This window comes from Capsicum annuum, chromosome 2, assembly GCF_002878395.1.
Source record: "Capsicum annuum cultivar UCD-10X-F1 chromosome 2, UCD10Xv1.1, whole genome shotgun sequence".
Classification (NCBI taxonomy): domain Eukaryota; kingdom Viridiplantae; phylum Streptophyta; class Magnoliopsida; order Solanales; family Solanaceae; genus Capsicum; species Capsicum annuum.
In genome coordinates this window covers 109,520,139-109,541,698 of record NC_061112.1, presented here as the reverse complement: position 1 = coordinate 109,541,698, position 21,560 = coordinate 109,520,139, and the positions used below count along the sequence as shown (strand labels likewise).

The 21,560-nt window shown below is 36.2% G+C and overlaps 2 protein-coding genes across 5 annotated transcripts; one reads left to right on the top strand and one right to left on the bottom strand.

The window, feature by feature from the left end:
* The first annotated feature begins 2,185 nt into the window (after nt 1-2,185).
* Nucleotides 2,186-12,632, top strand: LOC107858962 (receptor kinase-like protein Xa21). The gene is made up of 5 exons (XM_016703794.2): nt 2,186-2,411; nt 9,033-9,974; nt 10,067-11,020; nt 11,105-12,049; nt 12,193-12,632. The coding sequence occupies exons 1-5, from the start codon at nt 2,186-2,188 to the stop codon at nt 12,531-12,533; spliced, it is 3,408 nt and encodes a 1,135-aa protein (XP_016559280.2). The 3' UTR covers nt 12,534-12,632.
* Nucleotides 12,633-13,166: 534 nt separating this feature from the next.
* On the bottom strand, nt 13,167-20,973 carry LOC107858963 (uncharacterized protein At4g19900). Of its 4 annotated transcripts, XM_047406604.1 has the most exons (6): nt 19,720-20,946; nt 19,456-19,629; nt 18,581-18,730; nt 17,333-17,467; nt 16,680-16,874; nt 13,167-13,826 (listed from the first exon to the last, which is right to left on the bottom strand). In XM_047406604.1, the coding sequence occupies exons 1-6, from the start codon at nt 20,808-20,810 to the stop codon at nt 13,640-13,642; spliced, it is 1,932 nt and encodes a 643-aa protein (XP_047262560.1). In that variant the 5' UTR covers nt 20,811-20,946; the 3' UTR covers nt 13,167-13,639. The 4 variants fall into 4 exon arrangements, with proteins under 4 accessions (XP_047262560.1, XP_016559281.1, XP_047262561.1 ...); XM_016703795.2 differs by having other exon boundaries at nt 19,456-20,973; XM_047406605.1 differs by lacking the exons at nt 13,167-13,826; nt 16,680-16,874; nt 17,333-17,467 and adding an exon at nt 17,524-18,121 and having other exon boundaries at nt 19,456-20,947.
* Between the last annotated feature and the right edge of the window lie 587 nt (nt 20,974-21,560).

The following is a 21,560-nucleotide window of genomic DNA, read 5'->3' as shown; positions in this document are numbered from 1 at the left end:
AGAAAATGAAGGTTATCTAAACTTGCATTCGCTACCTAAAACACAATCATTTGGCTCTGAAAATCTGGAAGAAGCTGAAGAATCAGATGGTGAATCCTCACTTTATTTGCCAATTTTGAAGACAAGGCCCCTTTCTGAGATATATGAAAGATACAAAATTGCAATCTTAGAACCCAATACCAATCAAGAAGCATCAAAAAATAAATTTTAGATTAAAGCAATGAAGGAGAATATTGGCATGATAAAGAAGAATGACACTTAGAAGCTGGTTGATAAACCCAAAGATAGAAATGTAATAAGGGTAAAATGGGTTTATAAAACCAAATGTAATCCAGATGGTTCAGTTTATAAATACAAAGCAAGGCTTGTTGTGAAAGGTTACGTGCAAGTTGCAGGCCTGGATTATAGAGACATATTTGCACTTGCTGCAAGACATGATACAATACGACTTCTATTTGCTTTGGTAGCTCAATAAAATTGGAAGTTGTATTATCTGGATGTGAAGTCGGCATTCTTAAATGGACCATTGCAGGAACAAATTTATGTCGACCAACCAGAAGGCTTTCAAGTTGCAGGAATGGAGGATAAAGTTTACACACTACATAAGGCATTGTATGGATTAAAATAGGCTTTGCCAGCCTGGTACAGTAAGATTAATGATCATCTCATTTATTGTGGTTTCAACAGAAGTAAAAATAAAGCCACATTATATGTGAAGAAGGCTAAAAGTAGAGATGTGCTTGTGGTGTCACTCTATATTGATGCTTTTCTGGTAAACGGAAGCAATGAATCTATGGTAAATCAATTCAAGCAAGAAATGGAGACCAATTTTGATATATCAGACTTAGGTGAAATGAATTACTTTCTGGGAATGGAGATTCATCAAGCTATTGATGGAATCTTCATTTCCCAGAGAAAATATGCATGGGATGTTCTTAAAATTTCAAGATAGAAAAGTGTAAGCCTGTATCGACTCTACTAGTTCATAAAAACAAATCTCTAAGTATGAAGGAGATGATAGGGCTGATCCAACATTTTACAGAAATCTAATTGGAAGTTTGCTATATTTCACAGCAACAAGACCTGATCTTATGTTCGCGATAAGTTTTTTGTCAAGGTTTATGCATTCTCCAAGTCAAGTTCATCTTCGTATTGCTAGATGAACATTGAGGTATATCAAGGGAACTGTTGATTATGGTATTTGGTTTTAAAGGAAAGAGCAAGTGCAATTGACAGATAGTGATTGGGCAGAAAATGTTGACAATATGAAAAACACTTCTGGTTATGCTTTTACACTTGGTTCAGGTATGCTCTCATGGAATTCAAATCATTTAGAGGTGGTAGCTCAATCATCTGCAGAAGTAGAATACATCGTTGTTGCTAGTGCATCTAATCAGGCTCTGTGGTTACGAAAAATTCTACGTGAACTAGAGAAAAATCAAATTGAAGCTACTGTCATTAAGGTTGACAACAATTCAGCAATTTTTGTGGCCAAAAATCCAGTGTAACATGGTCGTAGCAAGCATATAAATGTGAAGTTTCGTGCTATCAGGCAAGCAGAGAAGGATGGTGAAGTTAATCTTGTTCATTGTAGCTCCGATCAGCAGCTTGCGGACATTTTGACCAAGGCTCTTCCTAAAGGAAAATTTGAAGTTCTAAGGGCTATGCTAGGAGTATCCAAGAAAAATCTCAAGGAGGAGTGTTAGAATATGAGATTTTTTCTAGATAGTCTTTTGTTTAATAGTTTTTTTTAATATTATATTTAGTTTTTTTTAAAATAAATGATAGTCTTATTTTGTGAAGTGTGTCTTGTAAGATATTATATAGCTATAAGTGTATTCTTTTGTAAGATGTTGGCATGATAAATGAATGAAAAAGCAATTGTTACCCCTTATCTTTTCTTCTCCTTAGTTCCAAATTCTAACAAATTATTTCTTTATATGTTGACGATTTGATTGTTAAGGCAGTGATGAGTAAGAGTTGCAGAAGTTTAAAGTAAAAAGGAGAAACAATTTTAAATATTGAATTTGGGAGAGATAAAGTGTTTGAGGGGCAGGAAGTATACCAATCCGAGTCTGAAATTTTTCTAAGTCAGCACAAGTATGCTTTGGAGATTCTGAAAAAGTTCAGAATGCAAAGTTGTAAACCAGTTCCTATACTATTGGTTTTGGATAAAAAATTTTCAATGGAAGACGGAGCAGAAAAGTGTGATGCTTTATATTATAGAAGTTTGATTGAAAGTCTCTTGTACTTGACGGCTTCAAGTCCTGATTTAGTGTATGTTGCTAGTTTGCTTTCAAGATTTATGCAAAGTACCAACAATAATATTCATTTTGCTACTGCGAAGAGAGTGGTTTGGTACTTAAAAGGTATTGTACAACTTGGAATATGGTTTAGACCGGTTGAAGAAGGTACTTTGCTTGGTTTTATTGATAGTGATTGGATCTGGTATAGTGATGATATGAAGCAAAGGATGTGGCAATTAAGAAATTCCTTATTGCACAGTTCCTGAACTTTAAAATGATAGATAGAAAATCGATTGTCTCTCAAGTGCAGGAGTTGTAAGTCATCATACATGATCTCCTAGCAGAAGGTATATCTTTGAAAAATACCTTAGTTGAACAAATTAAAAAAGTTTTTAATACTCACATAAACTATTTTGTAGGTTTGATTGTGAATGATGCATTTCAAGTAGCAGTGATAGTTGAGAAGCTACCACCTTTGTGGAAAGACTTCAAAAACTACTTGAAGCATAAACTCAAGGAGATGGTTGTTGAAGATCTTATTGTCCGACTGCATATTGAAGAGGACAATAAAGCTGCCGAGAGAAGATCAAAAGGAAATTGTACAGTTAATGGAGCACATATTGTAGAAGATGACCAAAATAATTCTAAGAAAAAAAAGAAAGTCGAACAAGGAAGCAATCAACCCAAGAAGAAATTCAAGGGAAAATGCTTCAATTATGGCAAGATTGACCACAAGTCCATGGATTGTCGTGCCCTGAAGAAAGGCAAGAAAAAATATCAAGCAAATATGATTGAATCCACCAAAGAATGTGATGATTTCTGTGCTATGTTCTCATAATACAACTTGGTGGGGAATCCTCGCGAATAATGGATAGATTCTGGTGCCACTCGTTATGTATGTGCCAACAAAGAGTTGTTTTCATTATTTTCTCTGGCACAAGTAGAAGAAATGATCTACATGGCTAACTCTATTACTGCTAAGGTGGAAGGAACAGGGAAAGTTTACTCAAAAATGACTTCGGAAAATGTCTTGACACTTAACAATGTCTTGGATGTTCCAGAATTACGTAGGAACTTAATTTCTGTTTCAATTCTAGATAAGAACGGATTCAAATGTATAACCATTTATGAAAAAATTGTAATTAGCAAAGGAGAAATGTATGTAGGAAAAGGCTATCTCACCGAGGGCCTTTGTAAGATGAATGTAATGACTATTGAAATAAATAAAAGTTCAAATTCTTCTTATTTGCTTAAGTCTTATAATTTATGGCATGAACGTTTAGGCCATGTTATTATAAAACGTTATGAAAACTGATTAACTAAAGTTTTGTCAAACTTTGAGTGCAATAAATCAAAGTGTCAAACGTGTGTAGAAAGTATGAAAAACACCCTTATAAGTCCGTGGAAAGGAATTCCAATCCTTTAGACTTAGTATACACTGATATTTGTGATATGAAGTCAACACCATCACGTGGTGGGTGATCTCAATTTTTCTCTTCCACTTGGTTTTCTCCATTTTCCATTCACACCTCTCATTTACTATGAACCCAACAATTCCCCACATGAATGGGGAATGGCTATTTTTCATAAAAAATTTATAGACAAGTATGTGATCATCAAGCAAAGACTGATTACATCTGGATAAGTGTTTTTCCCTTTGAACTTCCATAGTGAACATGCATGGATGCACTCGCTCAATCGGTAGATTTGATATCTTTGAACCTTCGAGCTTTAATGTACACCTAGATAACACATATCATGGAACCATCCTTTTACCGTTTATGGTTCTCACGGTCTTGTTCATTTCAGCCATGAACAAGTCGTGGTGTCATGAGATCTTAGAGAATAGGCCTTTACTAACATTCTCCTTGAAGCGGCTTTGACTTTTCCCTCACATAGGTGATTTCTAAACGTTTAATCCTGTAGATTGAACTATTTGGTCAAATCTTTTAAATTTAGATAATTATTAAATGACTTCACACCATAAGTTTTATCCTTGTTTACTTAACATTGTCTACATCATGAGAATGGGTTGGGTTTATTGACAATGTTGAACCTGTTAGACACAACTTTATTTGATCTCCTTAAACCTAGCTCTTGGGATCTCCAGTCTGCTAGGAGAGTTACCGCCATACTGACTTGTCCTAGGACGTAAACTCATTCCCTTGGATATCCTCCCAACTCCTTCTGTAGACAGGTCTTTTATAAGTGGATCCGACACATTATTCTTTGACTTTACATAGTCAACAGTGATAATTCCACTATAGAGAAGTTCCCTAATGGTATTATGTCTCCATCGTATGTAACGAGATTTACCGTTGTACATCATGCTCCTTGCCTTACCTATTATCACTTGGCTATCACAGTGTATACATACTGGTGTCACTGGCTTGGGGCAATAAGGAATATCTTCTAAGAAATTTTGGAGTCATTCTGCTTCTTCACCGGCTTTATCCAATACGATAAATTCAAATTCCATTGTAGAGCGAGCAATACAAGTCTGTTTGAATGATTTCCAAGAGACTGCTCCTCCACTGATAGTAAATACATATCCACTTGTGGATTTTACTTCGTTCGATCCGGTGATCCAATTTGCATCACTATATCCTTCAAGTACGGCAGGATATTTATTATAATACAAAGCATAATCTTGAGTGTATTTAAGATACCCCAAAACTCTTTTCATTGTCATCCAGTGAGTTTTGTGGGGATTACTCGTGTACACTTTCACCTTTATTCTTTCAAAGTACAAAGCTCGCATCCAATAGAGTCTTGGAAATACCGAATTCCATATACTTGAACGTGTCAACTACCTTTTCGATATAATGATACTATGACAATGTCAACCCTTGTGGAGTTCGATGGATTCTTATACCTAAGATTACATCTGCAACTCCAAGGTCTTTCATATCAAACTTGCTCTCAAGCATTCGTTTTATTGCATTTATGTCAGAAATGTCTCTACTGATGATCAACATATCATCCACATATAAACATACAATGACTTGGTGATTTGGAGTGTCTTTAATATAAACACATTTATCACATTCATTTATTTTGAATCCGTTTGCCAACATGGTTTGGTCAAACTTCGCATGCCATTGTTTTTATGCTTTCTTTAGTCCATATAATGACTTGATAAGTTTACACACCTTGTTTTTCTTTCCTGGAACCACAAAACCCTCAGGTTGTTCCATGTATATTTTTTCCTCCAATTCTCTATTTAGGAAAGCGGTTTTCACATCCATTTGATGGATTTGAAGATCATATACCGCCGCTGAGGCAATTAACATTCGAATCGATGTTATCCTTGTTACTGGCGAGTATGTATCAAAGTAATCAAGGCCTTCTTTTTGTTTGAAGCCCTTTACTACAAGTCTTGCCTTGTATTTGTCAATAGTGTCATCCGCTTTCATCTTCCTTTTGAAAATCCATTTAGAACCTAAAGGTTTATTTCTGGGAGGAAGATCAACCAATTCCCATGTATGGTTGCTTAATATTGAATCAATCTCACTATTGACTGTCTCTTTTCAAAAGGATGAGTCCGAAGAAACCATCGCTTCCTTAAATGTTTGAGGCTTATTTTCTAAGAGAAATGTTACAAATTCTGATCCAAATGAAGTAGAAGTTCTTTGATGTATACTACGTCTTGGATTTTCTTCATTATGTACATTATCACTTGGTTCATCTCGCTATCATTTAGACCCTCCACTAGACTGTTCATGTCTAATTTTATACAGGTAAATGTTTTCAAAAAATTCAGCATTATCTGATTCAATTACCGTATTTTCATTAATATCTAGATGTTTGGATTTATGAACCAAAAATCGACATGCTTTACTACTTTTAGAATATCCTATGAACACGCAGTCCACCATCTTAGGTCCTATCTTAACCCTTTTAGGCATAGGAATTTGGACCTTTGCTAGACACTTCCATACTTTGAAATATTTCAAGTTGGATTTCCTTCCTTTCCATTTTTCATAAGGAATTAACTGTGTCTTACTATGGGGAACTCTGTTGAGTATACAATTGGCTGTAAGGATAGCCTCCCCCTATAAGTTTTGCGGTAAACCAAAACTTATAAGCAAGGCGTTCATCATTTCCTTCAAAGTTTGGTTTTTTCTTTCTGCAATTCCGTTAGATTGAGGTGAATATGGGTCATAGTTTGATGGACGATTCCATTCTCTACACATATTTCGGCGAAAGGAGATTCATATTCTCCGCTCCTATCACTTCTTATCATTTTTATCTTTTTATCTAACTGATTTTCAACTTCAGTTTTATATTGCCTAAACGCATCTATTGCTTCATCCTTAATATTTAGCAAATAGACATAACAATATCTAGTGCAATCGTCAATAAAAGTTATGAAATACTTTTTCATACCAATATGGAAAGTGTACTCAAAAATAGTAAAGCTTACTAAATTCTCCAACCTGGGAGAAAGAAGCTTTAAAGTGTTTATATTGTGAAACACACTCCCACATGGATAAGTGAGGTAAGGAATAAGAGATGCCTCGCGCCGTCGTCGCTCGCTCGGCTCGGCTCGACTTCGGCTTCGGTTTTGAATTCGAATTTGGCAAATGATCGATCGATGAGATCTATCTTTTTGAACAAATTTTATTTGATGATCCAAATCTACCAAAACGCAACAGTATTCTCCATTTATACATGCATGCAGCAGCAGATGCAATGCTTCAAAAATTTTGAACTGATGCTTCTGTAATTCTGAACAGAACTAATGCTTCAAAATAGCTGCACTGTTTCGAACTGATGTGTTGTTTCAAAAGGATGCAATCCTTCAGCAAAAGGACACACTGATTCATGGAGAGAGATGACTGTTCAGGAAAAGATGCAATCTTTGGATGAACCGACATGAATTTACAGAATCTTTGACATGAACCATTGCCTCTTTTCAGAAAAGGCATGCTATGGCTATAAAAACCTGCTTTCTTCCACAGGTTTTGATACGAAAAATTTTCAGAATAAAAAAAAATACTCTTCTTCTCTTCAAAAATTCTGTGTGATCATTCAAACTGTTGAGTGCGTTCGACAAGTCCAAATATTTGAGTTACCGCTATATTTGGATTGAAGGTCATTTTATCCTGGGAGAAAAAATTTTATAACCTTGGGTACAGTGAGGGAAATTGTTTCCTTAAGGAAACTCCGTGAATTCGGACGACTTGACCTTATTCATTTCTGTTTCATCTATTTTCTGAAAAAATAAAATACACCTCTTGGAAAGGTCATTTTGATCTTATGCTGAGGGTATTTGATATACTTCATTGTGTTCTTATTTATACTTTAACTCTAGTTGAAGTTGTTGTTCTGCATATACAGATTCTGCGTACCCGTAGAAGGAAATATCACAGTTATCCTTTCAATTCTGCCCAAGTTCATACGTTTTCTGTATGGATAGTCAGAAGCAAGTCATTTCTTGATGTTGTATAGTTTTTGTGATTTATAAAAAGTCCAGAACAAGATTTGAAATTCAAAAGGAACATGATTTTCTGGGTGGTGTTCCCTCAGTAACTTAAGAACTGTTTCTAGATGCACTAGGCGTGGATAGAAACACACTGTATGTAAGCAATTAGAAGCTAGAATGAATTCCAAAGATAACGGTGCCAAAAACATGATGCGTCAGTTCTTGACGATGTTTCAGCGAGTCCAAATGGCATTACTCTGACTAGCTATGATCCTTGGTGAGCTAAAAATATGTTTTATACTCATTGTTTTCCTTCATCTTGAAAGACATTATATCAATGTTGGAAAAAGTTGGGAACCTTGCAATCATCTCTATTTGTGTATATTTAGGAACAGGGCTGTCAAATGGTCGACGTATATAGAATATACTCAGTGAAGAATAAGGTTCCCATCTACCTTTATTCTTATCCTGCAGACTAAGTGATAACGGATGTAGCAACCATCGGTAATGTGTGGATGAGTCTTTACAGGGCTCATACTTAGGGTGCAAATCGTAAAAAAGAGGTAAATTTTTTATTTTTTTTTAGAAAAAAAAAAAGGGTTGGGGGGCAAGTTTGATATGGTAAATCGGAAAGTAGTATCATAACGTGCTATAACCAGTTAGAAAACATTGACAGATAAAAATTCCTTACATTGTCTGTGTAAATAACTTGGAAGTCCTTTAGTTGGTGACAGCTTCTCAAGTCTAGTGGCAACTTTTCAGTCTTAATCTTAATTTGGAAAATAGGGCTTGCTTCATCATAGAGTCGACTTAAAATTAAATGTAACGCCCGCCACAACTGGCAATGAAAAATACTAGGAACAGGTTTGACACTTTTGGCACACATCTCATAAAGGCAAAAGAGACTTGTTGCCTGTAGGGTCCCTAATGTCATTTTCCAGTTTTGTAGTGCTGTCTTATAGATATGGCTAATGACTAATGATTCTCGATGTATAAATGATGATAAACAATGCTGTTAACCGTCTAAAATTATTCCTAAGAGCCTTACAGATCAATCAACGTGCACAGATCATGGGTTTTGTACTCTACTGCTATTAATTTTTTTTTTTCACAATAATAAGGGAAAATTGAGAATAAGTTCAACGGTGATTAGTCTTCTGCATGTTATATTGGCTCCTGGGTCATCAAGTCAATGTTGCAGTTTTCCAATTCACGTGAGAAAAATGACGACACACAGACATTTGGCAGCTTTCACACACGCAACTAGTAGTACTCAAATTTGGCATTCAATGAACTTTATATCATCAAATAGACCATCTCTTAAGATCATTGCTTTGCCTTAACAGTTCTGATTTTAGGAAAAAGAGAAGCCTGCGCTGTTATAGTTATGGGTACAAGTAATACTCATCTGTTTGCTCTTGTAGCTTTGGTTCTACTTCATAACCATATTTCAATGGCTATTGTCCCCAATATTAGCACTGATGAAGCTGCTCTTCTTGCCTTCAAATCTCACATTTCTCCTGATCCAAACAACATCGTGGCAACCAACTGGTCTTCGGCAAGCCCTGTTTGCAACTGGATTGGAATCACTTGCAGCTCTCGTCATGACAGAGTCACTGCTTTAGACATTTCTAGCATGCAACTTCATGGTACCATTTCTCCGTACCTCGGAAACCTCTCATTTCTTGTTTCACTTGACATCAGTGACAACACTTTCCATGGAGATTTGCCAAAAGAGTTGGCTCATCTGCAGAAATTGAAACTGATTAATGTCACAAGCAATAACTTCACTGGTGCCATTCCATCATTTATAAGTTTGTTACCTAACCTTCGATACATGTACCTTTCGAGCAACCAATTTTCAGGAGAAATTCCGTCTTCCCTTTCCAATCTAACAAAGCTGGAAGAGTTGAATATGTCTGAAAATTTTCTCAAAGGAGAGATCCCTCAAGAACTTGGTCATCTTCGTTACATGACTTACTTGGACCTGGAAGAGAACTTGCTTGTTGGCTCTATTCCTCCATCACTCTTTAACAGTACGATGATGCAAAACATTGCTCTTACAGACAACAATCTTACAGGTAAGCTCCCAACAACTATATGTGACCATCTACCAAACTTGGAAGAGCTTTACCTCTCGGACAACAACCTAGATGGTGTTATTCCAACAAACTTAGAGAAATGCAGAAAGCTTCAAATCTTGTCATTGTCTGGCAATGAGCTCATTGGAACTATACCAAGAGAGTTAGGCAACTTAACAACTCTAACACGGTTAGCTCTTGGAGGACAACACTTGGAAGGTAGTGTGGTATTTCACTACAACATATATGAAATCCGCAACCTTTTCAAATCTTCCACCAAATTGGTACTCATATGTTTTCCTCATTGACAGGAGAGATACCAGCGGAGCTAGGTAATCTTAATAAACTACGAATGCTGGGATTAGCTCGAAATAAGCTTACTGGTTCTATTCCTGCGGGCATTTTCAACATGTCATCACTGCAGATCCTATCACTTATACATAACAGGCTTTCAGGTACTCTACCTTCAAATTTAGGCCGTGGAACGCCCATCCTAGAAGAGCTTTATTGTGGAGGGAATAGTCTGAGTGGTTATATTTCTGCTACTATCTCGAATTCTTCAAAGCTCAGAATGCTTGCTTTTTACAACAACAGTTTTACAGGTCAAATTCCTGAATCGCTCGGTAGCTTAGAGAACCTTGAGGTTTTGCACTTGGGGGGCAATAATTTATCCAGCGATTCGGCATTGAGCTTCCTGACATCTTTGACAAACTGTAGGAAACTAAGATTACTGTTTTTTTATAGGAATCCATTGGATGGTGTTTTACCAGCATCGGTTGGGAATTTCTCTGATTTTCTACAAATGTTTGAAGGGCAAAGTTGTAAGCTGAAGAGCTTCATTCCTGAAGAAATTGGTAACCTTACTGGAGTGATAAAGATTAATCTGTTTAACAATAGATTGACTGGAAATATTCCAAAATCTGTCCCAGGCATAATGAACCTTCAAGAACTTTACCTGCAAAGCAACAAAATAGAAGGAACAATACCAGAAATTCTCTGCAATTTAAAGAATCTTGGTGCATTAGACTTGTCAGGAAATCGGTTTTCAGGTTCTGTGCCACCATGCTTAGGGAACGTTACCAATTTGAGATATCTTTATCTAGCTTACAACAAGCTGAATTCTAGCTTACCTGCAAGCTTGGGGAACCTTCAAGATCTCATAGAATTCAATGTTTCAAACAATTTGTTTAGTGGGCAAATTCCTTTGGAGATTGGAAATTTAAGGGCAGTCATACTTATCGATCTGTCCAAAAATAATTTTTCTGGTAAGATCCCTAGCACTATAGGGAATCTAGATAATTTGATTAGATTATCTCTGGCACATGATACATTAAATGGGCCTATTCCAGATTCATTTGGCAAAATGCTGGCGTTGGAATTCTTGGATTTGTGCAACAACAATCTTAGTGGTGAAATACCAAAATCATTAGAAGCTCTTGTTTATCTGAAATACCTGAACATCTCATTCAATAAACTCACTGGAGAAATTCCCACTGCTGGTCCTTTTGCAAACTTCACAGGACAATCATTCATCTCCAATAATGCACTCTGTGGTGATTCTAAGTTTCATGTGCCACCATGCATCACAAAATCTCTCAAGAGGAAAAAGACAATCTTGGTTTTGTATGTCCCTTTGGGAGTGAGCCTGCTAGTTCTTATGTTAGCCCTCGCATATATAGTTTTAAGACTGCAAAAGATGAGGAAGAATGAAGATCAAGCAGATTTGTCTCTAGAAATAAGGCATGAAAGAATTTCCTATTATGAACTTGAACAAGCAACAGAAGGATTCAATGAAAGCAACTTACTTGGTAAGGGGGGTTTCAGTATGGTCTACAAGGGGATACTTAAGGATGGTACTCTTTTGGCAGCAAAGGTATTTAATGCGCAATTAGAGGGTTCATTCAAAAGTTTCGATACAGAATGTGAAATGTTACGTAACCTACGCCATCGAAATCTTACTAAAGTCATCACTAGTTGCTCCACCACTAATTTCAAAGCCTTAGTATTGGAATACATGCCGAATGGGACACTTGAAAAATGGCTATACAGTCATAACTTTTTCTTAGACATGTTGCAGAGAATAGATATAATGATAGATGTTGCATCTGCAGTGGACTATCTCCACAGTGGATACTCAACACCTGTGGTGCACTCTGACTTGAAGCCAAGCAATGTCTTACTAGATCAAGAAATGGTTGGCCATGTTAGCGATTTTGGCATTGCGAAAATGTTAGGAGCAGGGGAGGATTTTGTTCAAACAAAGACAATTGCAACCATCGGATATATTGCTCCAGGTATTAGAATTTCTTAAAGTTTCTTCGTATCCTTAAAATACCGCAAAACAATTCTTTCCCCTGTAATAGATTGATACTCTCAGTTTTAGCATATTCCTCCATAACTAGGAAGCTTTTCTTATCATTTTCGGCTATGGGTGCAGAGTACGGACAAGATGGAATAGTATCCACGAGCTGTGATGTTTATAGTTTTGGCATCCTGATGATGGAGACATTTACAAGGAGGAGACCAGGTGATGAAATATTTTCTGGAGATTTTAGCATACGGCGTTGGGTCAATGATTCTTTTCCAAGTCGAATTCATAAGGTGGTGGATGATAATTTGGTACAGCTAGAGGATGAACCAACTGATGTAAAAATGCAGTGTTTGACATCTATTATGGAATTGGCTTTGAACTGCACTTTAGCGACACCGGATGCAAGAATTAGCATGGAAGAAGCTCTTCCAACACTTGAAAGGATTAGGGTCAAATTTTGTCAGTAGTTGACACTTGGCCCAACTCCTATTTTTTAAAAAAACAAATGCAGTTAGATTTGGTTATTTTGTATAAATTAAGTACCTTAAATATATAAAGCTCAACAATAACATACCTAATGTAAACCCATCAAGTGGGGTTTGGAAAGGATAGCGTATACGCAGACCTTACACTTATCTTGAAGGTAGGGCGGCCAAATAGAAAAAAAAAGAAAAAGAAGAAGAATGAAAGAACATAAATGGGGAAGGGTAAAATGTGAAAAGATGGGGCAAGACAGGTGTTAATCTTAGCAGGACAAGTTTTCCCTGCCCCACCTGCGGTGCCCAGCTACATCTGTGGTAGGGATGAAAGATGTTGGAGGAAGAAGGAAAAAGCCGGGAAAAAGCCATGGTTTCTGGGTTCTGTTTGGCAGTGACAACGTTGGACTCGGACCATCGGCTAACTGATTGCTACTTTACCTTATTGAATGCATTGATGCCTCACACTTCTGCACCAGTACTTAAGTTCGTTGGATTAGGGATTGTAGGTAGCAGCTTGTGTTTTCAGTTATATAATTCTGATGATATGTCTTAAGTCTAAAATGAGACGTGAAATGGGGTGAGAAGAAGAAACAATGTGAAGCTGCAGATGTAGAAATAATATAGAAGGAACATCTCTTGAATATATATATATATATATCATTGTTGTGTTGCCAATGACTACAAATAATTCTACAAAACTCAGGATTACAATTAAGTGAATCATATGAATCGGAATGATATAAATGAGAACTACAAAATCAGGGAAACAAATATACAAAAGAACTCAGCTACAAAAAGTGAGACCTCTTAATCCCTCCCTTGAGGTCATCTACAACAACTAATAGACTAACAATGCAAGGTCCAGAAAGCCTTACCAACTGGAGATTCATGTTTCCTACAACAAGAATTTATATATAGATAGGACAATATTACCATAAGCAGCATTTCTTCATGGACGAAGCAACACCAAAATATTAAATGTACATCTTCACAACTGGCTTCTCTTTTGGATCTCTTTAAAAGCTGTGATGTTCTAATGGCATGAAAATAGAAATATTATACAATGCCATCTGCTTTAATGATTTGAATGTGTTTCACAGTGTGTCAGAGCAACGTAGGCAATTGTAATTAATGATCCGGTATGCAAGACTCCCAGGCTCTGGGACCATTGCTGAAGTTAAGCCATTCCAAAAGTGAAACGTGACTGCTTCTTTGAGGATAGTTTTAAAGATATTGTCTTGTTCAGCTTTCTCAGTCTCCATTGCTGGTGCAGAGAAGTATCTGCCAAAAGAAAGCATTGGTGCAGATATTTTAAGTTCTATAATCTCCTTCTCTGTAATTATCTCAATAAGACAAATAAAACGAAAAATAAGCAGATGATGTTCTTTTAACCAGCAGATGATGAAGACTGATCGCAGATACCATGACACGTTCAGATTCTGCTAAAGCTCCCTGAATGAGATATTTAGACATTAAAAGGACTCGAAGAGTTATTACAGATTCTTTTTTACATTCAAAAGTATTGATTTTCCCTCTCCAGATTCACCAGATTGCTTGGGGTATGAAATTCCAAATTTACCTCATCTTTTCCAACACCTTTTCTATTAGTCAGAGATCCCTAGTTGATTAAAGCATTGTCAAGTTGAATTAGCTGACCATTCTAATACCGGTGATTCTAGTTGGAAAACCGAGAAGTCATTTTCATTGAAACTCCAGGGTTAGTTTCCCAACTGGGCTTTACAGTTTGGAGAATTCAAGGCCTTGACAAAAAAAATTACACTTGTTAATTTCAAATTTTGAAAGGTTCTGCTAAAACTAGGAATCTCTAACTAGAGTGAGTTCTCAATGTTCTTAACAAGTGACTTGTCCTGGGACAAAATTCGTGATATTTAATTTCTGTTAACCATAAAACTGTAGTTTCAAAATAGAGATTGTGATTCTCAAGCCACATCCTGAACTAAAAGTTATGTATGCTATAACCATCAAAGCCAATACGTTTTGGTTTGGGATGAGGTAATGAATATTATTGGTTATCAATATTTTTCAATCTTAAATACAAAATTGGTTAAATTAGCAATTTACATTCTTTTCAAGCAAACGTTAATTATAGGTGTTTCCCTAATTATCCTACATCATACTCATTTCTTTTCAACACCCAACAAGTTGGTTCTGCATCAATCTGAACAAAAGGCTAAGCAGATTCTTTAGTAGGTTTACCCTTTCTGTTTAAGAAATGTAATTAAAAACTCTGTTAAGGCATAAAGCTAAATAATGTTCTAGTGCCTGAAATTCATTCTTTTTACCACAATAACATTAACTTGATAAGAGAACTTTGGGAGTCCTTGAGATTTTGGGTATTGTAGAGGTATTAAATTTGAGGAGGTTAAGGAGGCTATTCTTAAGATAGAAGGGGGGAGGAGGCCAGACGAGATCCGGTGGAACTTTGGAAGACCACAGGCAAGGCAAGTATGGAGTGGCTAACCAAGTTGTTTAACCTCATCTTTAGGACAAAAAAAATGCATGAAGAATAGGTAGAGTATATTGATCGCATTGTACAAGAGCAAGAGTGATATCCAAAATTACAACAACTATAGGGTTATCAAGATGCTAATCCACACTACGAAAGTTTGGGAGAGGATGATGGAGATACCGGTGAGGATGGGTATCTCTATTACTGAGAACCAGTTCAGATACAAGTCAGAGCGATCAACTATAGAAGTTATTCATCCCATAAGGAGATTGGTGGAGCGGTATAGGGTGTAGTTAACGATAGGCTGGAGATTGGAGATAGACCCTAGAATCTAAAGAGTTCAGATTGAGAAGGACTAAGACATAGTACTTGGAATACAAGTTTAGAGATCTGACTCACGAGGCAGATGTTGAATTGAAGATCGATGCACAAGTCATCTCGAAGAGAGGAAGTTTCAAGTATCTTGAGTTGATAATCCAAGAAAATGAGGAGATTGATAATCATATTACCCCGCATATTGGGGCGGGTGGCTTAAATGGAGGCTTACATCTGGTGTCTTGTGTGATACAAATGGGCCACCAAGACTTAAAAGGAAAATTTTATGAGGAGGTTTTAGACCAGCTATGTTATATGGGGTTGTCATCGGTCAAGAGCTCACACGTCCAAAAGAGAAAAGTAGTGAAAATGAGTATGTTGAGATAGATGTGTGAGCATACTAGGATAGACAAGATTAGAAATGAAGATATCCGAGACAAAGTGGGAGCGGCCTATGTGGTGGACAAGATGACGGAAGCGACGCTAAGATAATTCGGGTATGTGAAGAGGAGATGCATAGATGCCCTAATTAAGAGGTGTGAGAGTGCTAACCACGGTGGGTCTGTGGGAGGGTAGAGGTAGACCGAAGAAGTACTGGGGAGTGGTGATCGGACAAGACATGGCACACCTGCAGCATACCGAGGACATGATCCTGGATAGGAAGATATGGAGGTCAAGGATTAAGATAGAAGACTAGCAGGTAGATAAGCATTGTCTAGTTTTTCTTATATTATTATTGTTACTTTCTTATTATCTTATTCTTTGATTGTTATCATTACTTGTTGTTTACTTTGCTTCAGCTATCATATTACATGTAGTTGCTATTGTTCTTCTCTCCATTACTTAATCATGACTTCTTCAATATTGTATTCCCTTTTCACACCTGATTTGAAATGCTCTGCTTGAGCCGAGGATAAAGGTACTTGTGGGATTACATTGGGTATGTTATTCTTTTATAACATTAACTCGATAGGACATATTTAACTTTTTTCATTCACCTCGAAAACATCTAAAATGAATGTGCACTCTTAATTAATTTATCAACATACTAATAACATGATAATGACAGCAGTGATAATGGATAATAACACCAAGATGATTGTAAGTAATGAACTAATGATAACAATAACTCCCATTGTGATACTACCTATTATCAAAGCAAGGAAAGAATAGAAAGGAAAAAAAAAGGAAAAAAGGGTCGGGGGGTTTATATGTTATTATGAACAATAATCGAAAGTTCAAAATAACAATGGTAAATCTTTCACACAAAAATTTAGCACTCACATTTCTAGGTACCACATTTTATATTTTTGAACGCAAGACTAAAAGGTAGTTAAGTCTGGTAGTACCTGGTAATGTTGTTATGACTGATAGGGAAGAAAATGAAAGAGGGTTGAAAATTGATCTCCATCTTTCTACCGGATAGATTATCATTGACAGAAAAGTTACTAGCAACTCTTGCCAAAAGATCAGCTCCATTCCATCTCAATTGTGAGTCGTCATAAGATGCATAAAACTCCTTCAAACACTCCATTATAAAAGGACTGCAAATACATACAAGATGGTGAATACTTTTATACAGAAGAGAATGCTACTTATAAACTTTAGCAAACACTTCTGGTAGATTAACACGTAGTGCAATTCGAGGTTATTGTTCTAAATTGAATCCTGAGGTAGCATTTTAGGCTGCTATGGACAACCTTATCGTTTTTCTAAAAACAGTGGCATCTTGGTTAGCTTGCATGCACCTCGACCAATCTACAGTAGTTGCATCAAACTTTATATTACTAAAAGAATGTGTAGTTTTATCCATAAAAAGTGTCCTTCCCTAATTCCCTCTATCTTCATGATCCCTATTTCTTCCTCAATGAGCTCAATTTTAGACATGGAGATACTCTCAAAAGTACCAGAGAAAAGGTGGATATTGCAAGGTCCAAGTACAGCAGAACTAGAACAACCCACTTAAGAACGATACAAGAGGCATAGATTGAGGTGCAAGTACCTGTGCTTTCTAAAAGCCATTACAGCACCATTCAATTTTTTTCCACGTAGGTCATCCTCAAAAGCAACAGTATTATTAAGTGAAGACAATGAATTCAACACTACGATGTCTGAGTCAAGATAGATTCCGCCATACCTGCAAAAAAAGGCAAAAGAGAACATGAAAGCTTATCTATAACTCTGATACAACTATAAATTTCACCAACAGAAGTTGTTATATTACTGAAGTTAGAGCAATACTGCAGTAAATGGAAAGGGAAAAAATTTCATTACAAGCATGAGATCACAGCTATCATATGCCCCTTTAGTCAGTCCTTCAATCATATTTATAAGATAAATAAGTTCATTAATGTGATTCAGGAAAAGATTGTGACTTTAACGTGTTTCATAATAAACAGGTGATGAATGCTAGTTTCATAAGGTTCTTGGCTTTGGCCAAGAGATGTTGGTGCAACCCTCACCGCAATCTACTTACTCTTAAGGATAACTCGTGTAATTCAGCTATTGGCATATATTGCTAAAACAACACCCTCACTAGAAGCAGTGAATTTCTGGAATTGTGTGATCTCAAAAAGAAGCTTTCCATGATCCACAGACGTTACAATAGGTTATTCATTAACATATACTAACAGCCAAAAGATTTGTATAGCTCCGAAGAAACTTGTATCCTCTTCAGTAGTCCTCTCACCGTCATTTTCTATAACGTGTCTTCTAACCATCACCAACTCCATTTCTTAACTCCATGAACATTCTCTCTTGTGGCTTACTAGTCCAAGTATAAGAATATCAGCTATAGGGAAAAAAGAGAAAGAAATTATAATCACAATGAACAAGAAATTATAATCACAAGGAAATAAACGTTGCCAAATTGTAGCTAATCTATTGCAACTCTTCCTTTTTGACTAACTCCCAATCACATTCATGAATTATCCATCCATGAACTGATTGTGGCAGAGAAGATTCCGGTTTCTGCTGTCAACTGATTAATCTCAAAAAGATTATTGCGATCCTTTTTCTATAATGGAAACAATTACTGATTGAAATAAATAGTCAGGATCTTCATTACTGACTCCTTATCTACTTTGCCTTACCCCAAGTCAAATGTTATAGACAAGAAACACCAGATTTTTTGAACTCTGTTATGCCAATCTAGGTGGATGGTAATGTATTTGAATTGAAAATAGAAAATAACACCTCGATTAGTTACATTTAAAAACAAGGGGAAGTGTATATTTTCCATATTACTTACTTGTATAGAGCTGCCAGCCTGACAAGTTCACTGTAATGCAAAGGATAATGTTTTGTCCGCTTCCATTCGTACCAGACAGAAGCAAATACATGTGTTGGTGTGTCTAATAGGAGCTCATCAAGATTGGGCATCACAACAGCCACTTTGAAGCTGCAGAAAAGAATCTATCATCAAATTAAACCCCAATAAACTTGCAAATGAAGAATACAACACCATAGACATGCAGATATACACAAAGAAGAACTTGAGATTATCTTCTTTTATAAAGAAAATGTTTTTTCAAGTAAGAAGACGTTAAGACTGCTCGGTAGCACTTTAAGTACGATTTTCGTGAGGCAAATATGAACTTCAGATGAAGATATAAGTCAAACAAACAACACGCGGAGGCAGATCCAGGATTTAAGTTGTATGTGTTCAACCTTTAAGGTCTGTAGCAAATGAACTCATTGTATTTTTAAAAGTTATCAGTTCATATCTACTATTTGTGCAATTCTCGTGGATTTGTACAAGTAAACTTATGTTCCGCATCAAAAGTACTAGGTTTAGATGAACCAGGTACCGGCACTCTACATCTGCCTCTGACAACAAGATAACAAATACTCCCTCCGTCCCATTTTACTTGTCCCAAATTGGAATGGCAAAACAATTAAGAAAAATAATAAATAACATGGCTAGTTTACCAAAGTAAACCTATTAAATGATGTTTACATTTTAATTTAAAGAAAAGGTAATTAATGCAAAGGGTAAAACATGGAAAGAAAAGTTTGTCTTATCTTGATAAGTAAAATGGGACATCAACTTAGCCAATTTGGGACGGGTAAAATGGGATGGAGGGAGTATAAAGAAATGATGGCAGAAGAAATTCAGGAACTGACCCATCCTTCACAAAACCACTAAAGAAGTTAAGTTCAATTGTCTCAGAGAAAACAACCACACAAGCATCTCGGTGATGGTTAAGTACACTCTCAAGTCCCCTCTGATACCGAGCAGTAAACATCCATGCTGGAGAATTCCAGACCATGAAAACTCTGATAGTACATTTTGCTTTCCTGAAAAATGAGTCCATAAAATTAGTGAAAGATAACTTGGGTTGCAAACCCGGAAAGTAACCCCATCTCTTTCCATCAGCAAAGACTTGCCTAGAAACATCACCTCCGGCATCACCTTCCACAACTTTCATATCACCATTCCTTATCTCTTCCTTACTCCTAGTAGCTGAATCTTCATCGCTATTATGAACAACTCTTTTTCCAATTCTAGCATTATCGTTTAATGTTCTATGCTTCACTCTCTTCCCTCTATTCACATCCTCATCATTTGTTTTCAACTCCTTTGACTTGAAAACATCATCTTTTGCAAGCCCCACCATCTTCTGCAAATCCAAAGCATCATTAACCAGCTCAGATTTCGTCGATTCAGACACTGATAGTGGCTTTTTCGCCAGAAATGGGACTTTCTTATACTCATTCATCAACCCTTTTAACACAATCTTATCCCCTCTACTCAATCCAGTAATCCCAGGGCCATCAGGATCCTGCAACATGGGATTATTATTCGGATTCAACACCTCCAAATTCGACTTAAACATTCTATCACGCCTCAAAAAATCACTCTTCTTTTCAAACCATTCACCCCAACCTTCCCTTAAAGGTGATCCTTTTAGTAACAAAGCATCTTCAACACTCTTAATTTCACTCAACTTCATCCTCATTTGCACATCTACTGGAAGATCATCTGATCCAAACGCCGCCTTAGATTCATCACTCTTAAAACCTAACCCTAACTTCATCCTCGATTCGAAATTAACGTAATCTTCCCATTCCTCAATCGATCGCTTATTAAACGCTCTCCGTACAACTCCATTCCTCTGATCATAAAAATACGTAGACGAAACCCTAGGATACTGATTCATGACTTCTTCTTCATCCTCTTCATTGGACAACAACAACTCATCATCGTTACTGTTACTGTTATCAGCAACATCTTGCTCGTCGATGCGGTCATCGGAGGAACGGTAATCAGCGTCAGCTAAATCGTCGACAAGAGAGTCGTTAAGTGAAACGGCATCGTATTGGAGGGTATGATGAGGGTGGGGATTGTTAGGTTGGAGGAAGAAGTTGAGACGACTGTAGAGAAGTGAAACGGAGAGGAGGAGGAGAATTGCGGCGGCTAAGGCGCAAATGTGAGCGCCGTAAAGCGGACGCCGCCGCGTACGGAGATTCCGAAGCATGTGTTACGGCAGCTGTTGCGGTGGCTACGGCAGATGTCACCGGGGTTTTGGTTGTTGCGGGGGAGGGACTGTGATTCGGTTATGAAAGGTTATAACTGTGAAAGAAAAATGAACAATATTCCCTCTATTATTTTTTATACTTGTCAATTTTGTATTTAACATTCCATTTTTTATAAAATACTGGTTTAGTAATACGCGTCTCATTTCAATGAATTCATTTTGATATTATAAAAGAATGTCTAGACTAATAAATAAATTGATGATTTTATTAAATATGATAAATATTTAAACAAAATATTAATATACATATAATAACTTTAAACTATATTAAAAGTAACTATTAAGAGCCCGTTTAAATAGAATTAAAAAAATTACTTTTTAGCTTAAGTGATTAAAAGTTTAAAATAAGTGCTTTTAAATTAAGTAGATAAGTGTTTGGATATAAGTGCTGAAACTAAAAAAAATCTGTTGATGCGTTTGGTAAACAAATGTTGTCAATCACTTTTTTGTTGTCAAAATGACTTAGATATTTTAAAGTTGTTAACACATAATAACGTGAATTATTTATGATTTTTAATTCTAACATTTCAAAAATAATTTCTATTTAAATACACCTTCAACGTAAAGTGATTATGTCAATTTATAAATATAAGTTACTTTTTTTATTTTTAAATATTAAAAAATAAAAATTTTAAGATATTTTTTTATATAAATATAATATTATATTGTAATATTGCAAGCTTGTAAACA

Coding starts and splice junctions, on each gene's coding strand:
- LOC107858962 (XM_016703794.2), top strand. CDS start 2,186: ATGGAAGACGGAGCAGAAAAGTGTGATGCTTTATATTATAGAAGTTTG. Junction 9,975..10,066: donor TGGAGGACAACACTTGGAAG/GTAGTGTGGTAT, acceptor CCTCATTGACAG/GAGAGATACCAGCGGAGCTA. Junction 12,050..12,192: donor CATCGGATATATTGCTCCAG/GTATTAGAATTT, acceptor CTATGGGTGCAG/AGTACGGACAAGATGGAATA.
- LOC107858963 (XM_016703795.2), bottom strand. CDS start 20,810: ATGCTTCGGAATCTCCGTACGCGGCGGCGTCCGCTTTACGGCGCTCAC. Junction 17,468..18,580: donor AGGCTGGCAGCTCTATACAA/GTAAGTAATATG, acceptor CTTTTTTTGCAG/GTATGGCGGAATCTATCTTG. Junction 13,827..16,679: donor AGTCATAACAACATTACCAG/GTACTACCAGAC, acceptor TTCTTTTGGCAG/ATACTTCTCTGCACCAGCAA.